Source organism: Verticillium alfalfae, genomic scaffold, assembly GCF_000150825.1.
Source record: "Verticillium alfalfae VaMs.102 supercont1.1 genomic scaffold, whole genome shotgun sequence".
NCBI classification, from domain to species: Eukaryota; Fungi; Ascomycota; class Sordariomycetes; order Glomerellales; family Plectosphaerellaceae; genus Verticillium; species Verticillium alfalfae.
The window spans coordinates 1,209,052-1,216,456 of record NW_003315038.1 but is presented as its reverse complement, the minus strand read 5'-3'; the positions used below and the strand labels follow the sequence as shown (position 1 = coordinate 1,216,456).

General features: G+C 55.8%; 2 protein-coding genes across 2 annotated transcripts; both read left to right on the top strand.

Moving 5' to 3' along the window:
* Window positions 1-1,188: 1,188 nt before the first annotated feature.
* On the top strand, window positions 1,189-4,548 carry VDBG_00378 (isoleucyl-tRNA synthetase; the record flags this gene model as incomplete). The annotated part of the gene is made up of 3 exons (XM_003008651.1): window positions 1,189-1,620; window positions 1,682-3,038; window positions 3,089-4,548. 3 exons carry the CDS (start codon window positions 1,189-1,191, stop codon window positions 4,546-4,548), a joined length of 3,249 nt encoding a protein of 1,082 aa, XP_003008697.1.
* An 839-nt stretch (window positions 4,549-5,387) lies between these two features.
* VDBG_00377 (conserved hypothetical protein) lies at window positions 5,388-6,795 on the top strand (the record flags this gene model as incomplete). Its single annotated transcript, XM_003008650.1, has 2 exons — window positions 5,388-5,952; window positions 6,290-6,795. 2 exons carry the CDS (start codon window positions 5,388-5,390, stop codon window positions 6,793-6,795), a joined length of 1,071 nt encoding a protein of 356 aa, XP_003008696.1.
* Window positions 6,796-7,405: the final 610 nt, after the last annotated feature.

Genomic DNA, 7,405 nt, shown 5'->3' with positions numbered 1-7,405 from the left:
AGTTGCTTATCGCTGTTGGAAGTCGCCATGGTTTGTGAGAGTAGAAGAGATCGAACAGCCTCGTTCAATACCGTTGCCAGCCGGAAAGGTGTCAGTTTCAGCGGGAGAGGTGTCTCCTCGTACAGAGCTGACAGCTTGAAGTGTTCATTATCGTTGCTTTATCAACATGCGCTGAGCCGAGGCACCGCTCGAGCCTGGGGGAGCGCGGGGTAGTGTCGGGGTTGGCAAGCCAATCAAGGCTTGGCTCAACCCGAAAAGAGGACTTCAGTCCGTTGCTGGACGCTCTTTCAACTCCCGGAATTTATGATTTCGGCGAAGAGTGCTGCAGCCTTGCTTGGTTGTTGTATTTTCGGGGCTGACTAACGCGTGGTTGATGAAACTTTCCAAAGGGCGCGCTGTCTGCATCTGAATCATCAAGGCGCGCTCGTGATACGGCTGATTGCCATTTCATAGGCGATGGCAGCATCAGCTTGGCTCGAATGGTACATTCGAATGCATGTAGGGTGAGCAGCCATGCCATCGTGACACGCGCATTGAATGAATAAAAGCTGCGGGACGCATAGTAAAGCCGCCACTGTGAAAGAGACCAACTTGAAGCCGAGAACACGTAGCTGAAAATGCTTCCCTCAATGAACATAAGCAAAGACAACATGCTCAATGATTTGCCGCGAAACAGCATTCATGGCGAAGAATAGAACAGATCCAGTATCACATGTGTCAGGCGAAGTTCGATGCAATTCAGCAACCGACAGCTCCAACAAATTCCCATCTTCCTCATCACCGCAAAGCCAACCCCTAAAAGAATGGCGAACAGGTCACGTGCCCTGGTTCACGACCAAGGTACGTATCCTGCCCCCTAACACAACGACGGGCAATAGGCGGGGGCGGGGCAGGTCCAGCAATCCCCGATAGAGGGGCAGCAGCTGGCGACTTGGAGGAGGGGAAAAAAACACTACCTCCGACTCGCGGTTTGAGTCACCTAGCACATCACCACCTCTTGAATTTCGCCCAGTTGAACCCCAGAGATCGCACCTACCGTTCGGCATAGGTAGTCTGGGAACACTGCGTCCAAAATGAGCATCAGCTTCCCCAAGACCGAGGAAGAGGTCATCCGCTTCTGGCGGGAGGTCGATGCCTTCCAGACCCAATTGCGCCTGACAGAGGGCAAGAAGAAGTTCACCTTCTACGATGGTCCCCCATTTGGTAAGCTGCCTGAATACGCCCGAACACCCCTTCAGAGGCTCGTTTCTGACTTCAATCTCGTCCAGCTACCGGTATGATGACCCGACCCTGGCCTCCCAGCCTCGACAACACGCTAACAGCGCAGGTCTCCCCCACTATGGGCATTTGCTCACCTCGACCATCAAGGACATTATCCCGCGATACTGGTCCATGAAGGGATACCATGTCACCCGGCGCTTTGGTTGGGACACGCACGGCCTGCCCATCGAATATGAGATTGACAAGAAGCACGGCATCTCGGCCAGGGACGCTGTCGCGCAGATGGGTGTCGCCGCTTACAACGCCGAGTGCAAGGCCATTGTCATGAGGTACGCTGCCGAGTGGAGGCAGATCATTGAGCGTCTGGGTCGCTGGATCGACTTTGACAACGACTACAAGGTAGGTAGCACTGGTCTGGTACGGGTTTCTCGGATATGAAAACTGACCCATTACGCAACAGTCGATGGACGTCACTTTCATGGAGTCGTGTTGGTGGGTTTTCAAGCAACTCTTCGACAAGGACCAAGTGTACCGCGCATACCAGATCATGCCCTACTCCACCGCCCTCGGCACTCCCCTCAGCCAGATGGAAGCGAAGCAGAACGAGAAGACGACACAGGACCCTGCCATCCTGGTCGCTTTCCCCGTTGTCGGGCAAACCGGCTCCCTTGTCATCTACACCACGACGCCTTGGACACTTCCGTCCAATATCCTCATCGCCGTTCACCGCGACTTTGAGTATCTCGAGATCCTTGACGAGAAGTCCGGAAAGCAGTACTTCATGATGGAGAGCGGACTTGCTGCTCTCTACGGCAAGGAGCTCAAGAAGGCCAAATACAAGGTCCTCCGCAAGCTGCAGGGCAAGGATCTCATCGGCTGGAAGTACGAGCCGCTATTCCCCTACTTTGCCGAATCGTACAAGGAGTGTTTCGAGGTCATCGGCGCAGATTACGTCGAGGCTGGCGAGGGCACGGGTATCGTTCACCAGGCTCCTGCCTTTGGTCAGGAGGATTACGATGCTGCTGTTGCCTCGGGCTTCATTGGCGAGAAGAGGCTGCCGCCTTGCCCCGTCGATGAGAAGGGACAGTTCACCGCTGAGGTGCCTGACTATGTTGGACAGCACGTCAAGACCGCTGACAAGGCCATTCTGAAGGATCTGCGCTCAACCGGACGTCTGCTGGTTGAGTCTCAGACGTCCCACGTTGACAAGTTCTGCTGGCGCTCAGATACGCAACTCATTCGAAGGGCCGTCTCTTCTTGGTTCATCCGCGTCACGAACTCCATTCCCGAGATGCTCGAGAACCTGGAGAAGACGACGTGGGTTCCCTCCTTCGTCAAGGAGAAGCGTTTCGCCAACTGGATTGCCAATGCTCACGACTGGAACGTCTCGAGGAACCGTTACTGGGGCACCCCCATTCCGCTGTGGGTTAGCGAGGACTTTGAGGAGGTTGTCTGCGTGGGCAGCATCGCCGAGTTGAAGGAGCTCAGCGGGTACACTGGCGAGCTCAACGACCTGCACCGTGACAAGGTTGACCACATTGAGATTCCCTCCAAGAAGGGCAAGGGTATGCTCAAGCGTGTGGACGAGGTCTTTGACTGTTGGTTTGAGTCCGGAAGCATGCCCTATGCCTCCACCCACTATCCTTTCGAGAACGCCGACAACTTCCAGGGCAGCCTTTTCCCTGCCGACTTCATTGCCGAAGGTCTCGACCAGACCCGTGGCTGGTTCTACACGTTGACCGTTCTCGGCAACAAGCTGTTCGGTGTATCGCCCTTCCGCAACTGCATCACCAACGGCCTCGTGCTTGCGTCCACCGGTTAGTTGATTGGAAGAATCTGTAACGTCGTGAACTGACATATTTGGTAGGCGTCAAGATGTCGAAGAGTCTCAAGAACTACCCCGACCCAAGCAACGTCATCAACGAGTACGGTTCCGACGCGCTCCGCCTGTACCTCATCAACTCTCCCGTTGTCAGGGCTGAGCCTCTGCGCTTCAAGGAGGCTGGCGTCAAGGAAGTGGTTTCCAAGGTCCTCCTCCCTCTGTGGAACAGCTACCGCTTCTTCTGCGAGCAAGCCCTCCTGTACAAGAAGAACAACGGCGAAGATTTTGCTGCTGATCCTACATTCACTGAAGGCAAGGGCCTCGAGAACGTCATGGACCGATGGATCCTGGCCGACTGCCAGAGCATGCTGCAGTTCATCGACCAAGAGATGGCCGCGTACCGCTTGTACACGGTCGTGCCGCGCCTGTTGTCTGTCCTCGACAACTTGACCAACTGGTACATTCGCTTCAACCGCAAGCGACTCAAGGGTGTCGCCGGTCTGGGCCTTGACGACACCAAGGCCGCCCTCAACACTCTACTCCAGGTCCTTCTGACCCTTGTTCGGGCCCTCGCACCCTTCACTCCTTTCATCACTGAGCACATCTACAGCCTGCTCAAGCCCTTCCTTGGCGAGGTCCTGAAGGACTTTACCGATTCCCGCAGTGTGCATTTCCTGCCGTTCCCCACGGTCCAGGAGGCACTGTTTGATACCGAGATCGAGAGGAAGGTTTCCTCCATGCAGAAGGTCATCAACCTGGGCAGGACGGCAAGAGAGCGACGCACGCTGAGTCTCAAGACGCCCCTGCGTTCCATCGTTGTTGTGTCTGATGAGCAGCACCTCAAGGACGTCGAGTCCCTGCAGTCGTACGTCATGGGCGAGCTCAACGTCCAGGAGGTTGTCCTGAGCAATGACGAGGCAAAGTACGGCATCATTCTGGAGGCCAAGGTCGACTGGCCCACTCTGGGCAAGAAGCTCAAGAAAGATGTTCAGATTGTGCGCAAGGCGCTGCCCAAGCTCTCGCAGGAGCAGCTGAGGCAATACCTTACCGACAAGACCATTAACATTGATGGCATTCAGCTAGAGGAGAACGACCTGGAGATTGTGCGCGTCTTGGCTAACAAGGATGGTGCCAAGGCGGCGGGAGACCTTCCTCAGCTGGAACCTGCCTTCTCCAACGATGTTATCATCCTCCTCGATACCGATGTTTCGGCGCAGGATTTGGTGTACGAGGGCCTGGCCCGTGAGGTCATCAACCGTGTGCAGAGGATGCGCAAGAAGGCAGGCCTTGTTCCCACGGACGAGGTGCACATGCAGTACGGCGTCGTGGCCAACCCCGAAAGCACCGACGTCGACGCTGTGCTGGAGTCCAAGGAGGAGCTCTTCGTGAATGCCCTGCGCGGCAAGCTCGAGCCTCTCGAGGGCGCCTCGGGTGAGTCTGTCATCCTCGAGGAGGAGCAGGCCATCGGTGAGCTGAGGCTGATGCTGAGGCTGGCTCGCATCTAACGAAGGATTGGAACATGAGGAGTGAGGAATTGAAAAGGCGTTGCATTGTAGCTAGAAATGTTTTATCCTGAGTTCGTAGAGTCAACATGATCTCGATGGTTATCTGTCACGGTGAGCATGGGCTGCTGTCCTTTGGTGCGACCTCAATTCGGAACTTCAAGGGTGGTCCTGCTGCTGACCTGTCCTGTTGCCCATGGAGGCCACGAATTGAATAACAGCTCAGGATTTTTATGATGTCTAAAGTGCATGCTCGCTCGACGCTCCCAGATCCAGCCAGCACCTGGATCAGGAAGTCTGTTGACCATCGCTGATAAGATAAGAGGACGTCCCCACATTGTCCCATACCCCTGTCCCGAGGCTTTGTACCCAACCTTTGGTGCTTGCCATGACGTCGATCGCATTGTTGCGCCTCTAGAGCATTGCAGGTCGTCTGACTGAGGCAATCCGTAGGTTTCACGACATTTTTATTTCAGACGTGGCTCATCAGACGGTTGAACTGACGCGCACCTGCGCCTGGTGTTTGTGGTCGGCAAATCGAATGTCAATGGTCTTACCAACATGGATCTGGCCATGAAGGCTCGGGCCCAGTTCCCAGCCACCCGGGCTGGCATCTCTTGTAGCCATCAACAAACATAGGCCTACCATTCACCCGCCCCGAAACCCAACTTTGCACTTCGGCCACCAGGACCTTCGTGCAATAATCCGCTGCAAAAACCATTTTCTGTGTGTTGCTCGACTTCATCCAACGACACAGGCCTGTCGCTGACTGACGTAAGCCGGCACGAGAAGCTTGACGCCTCCAGTCCAGAACGAGCGCCTTCTGGGCACCATTCCCAACCATGCGCCACTCAACGCTGCTAGGGCTGCCGACATCTCTGCTCCTCCTCGTCACATCACAGGCTCAGAGCCAGCAGGCTCGTCAACCCATTGCGATCCGAAAACTCCCCCTCGCCGCATCAGAGAAGCTCTTGCCTGAACACTTTGCCTTCGCAGACAGCCCAGCCATCGATACAGACAAAGCACCGCCCTTCCTCAGCCCACGAGAAGCGGTCCTCGCCGATCGACTGCAGCTTTCAGTGGACGAAGAGCAACTCATCGCCCTCAACGCAAGCGACGCCTCGAGTAGACCATACCGACCAGCTTTCAAGTCGCATGAAGAGGAGGGAAGGCGCGATGGGTGGGACTTGTTGCGGAGAGCAGCCGAGGTGCTCAACGTCCTCGAAGGGAGACAGACCTGCCCTGGGGGTATGGAGGACTGCAGTAACGTCGGCGCCCCCAACAAGTGCTGCATGAATGGCGAGGTGTGCGTTGAGGTGGACAATGCCGCCGTAGGAAACGTCGCTTGCTGTCCGGAAGGGGCTGAGTGCGGCGGACCCATCGGCCTTCCCCGGATGGCTCCCCGAGGTTTTTGCCAAAATTAGGTGGAGGTTACAGATTCCCCGGTTTTTTTTTTCAAGGTTTAGGTTGGGATTTTCCCCCCCCCCCCCCCCCCGTGCCGTACCTGGAGAGCCCGTGATGCTGACTCTTCTCGCAAGGCGTTCCAAGCCCTCCACCAGTGATTACAAGCACAACCCAGAGGCCGACAACAATCACATCAACATCAACAACCGTAGTAGAAGGAGACGAACCTACGACGATTGTGGTCACAGTGATCATCACCGCAACGCCTGAAGCCGAGACGGTTACGAGAACGAGCACCAGCATCTTGACACCACGCCTTCAACCACGACCGTCAATACAGTAGTCATTCCCCCTTACCGACCGACATCTGCAGAGTCCCAAACCACGGAGTCAACAACGTCGGAGACGGCACCTGCCGAGACGCCCGAGGATTACTGCCCGACTGGGTTCTACGCCTGCCTTGCCCGTGAGGGGGGAGGCTGCTGCCGCACCGGTCGTGACTGTGCAACAGTCGACTGCCCTACGACGCCCCTCACGACCATCACAACGGACGGCGCAACCATTGTCGTGCCGGTCACAGACGCGAGGGACGCGGCTGACGCGCAGGCCACCGAGACCTGCGCCAGCGGATGGTTCCTGTGTGGTGACGAGGGAGGTCCTGTTGCTGGCTGTTGCCCGAGCGGGTTCGAGTGCGGGACGGCGAGTTGCACTTCTGCGTCTGCCTCTCAGACAGGCGAGGTTCAGAAGGTGTTTCCGGAGGCCGAGGGTGGAGCAGGGGATCACGGGCTGCGCTTGATGAGCGTTGTTGCCCTGGTCAGCATGGTGGCTCTGGCAGTGCTTGCTTGATAAGGCAGTAGCTTAGATTTATGATACCAATAATGATGATTAGTTTAGAAGCTCTTGCTCTTACTACCATCTATGATGCGTATTTTGAGCATGTTATCAGCCCATTCGGCTATTTTCGGAATGCTGTTGCTCTCACTTCCAGTCAAGGAACAGACATCACAGGAAATAAACTCCGTGAACACCCCAAAGCCACCAACCCTTCCTGCCGTCACTTCACACTCAAGAAACACGGCATTCAGGAGGTCACGCAAAGTGAACAGCCAACAGTCATTGGTTCCTCCACCCCTCTACCGCCGCTGACTGCCTTCTACATTTCTAGTTTCGACGCACGCAGAGAAAGTATGACCGCCAGGCGGCAATACGCTGCTGCGTTCGTTCTACATATCTAGTCGTCTCCCTCTGATCTAACTCTTCCTCTCTTCTTCTCCCAGCATCATCTTCCACCGTCTTCAACCAGCATACATCACAAGCTCACATCATTCCCAGCCCAAGCCATCGCTAGCACATACCCATTTTTGGAATCATTGCATGATTTTTTGTCCCCCTTCGCCGTCCAAGGTTTCACTGCAACAAACTACTGAACCCCGTCACCACGATGATTCCCTGGCTT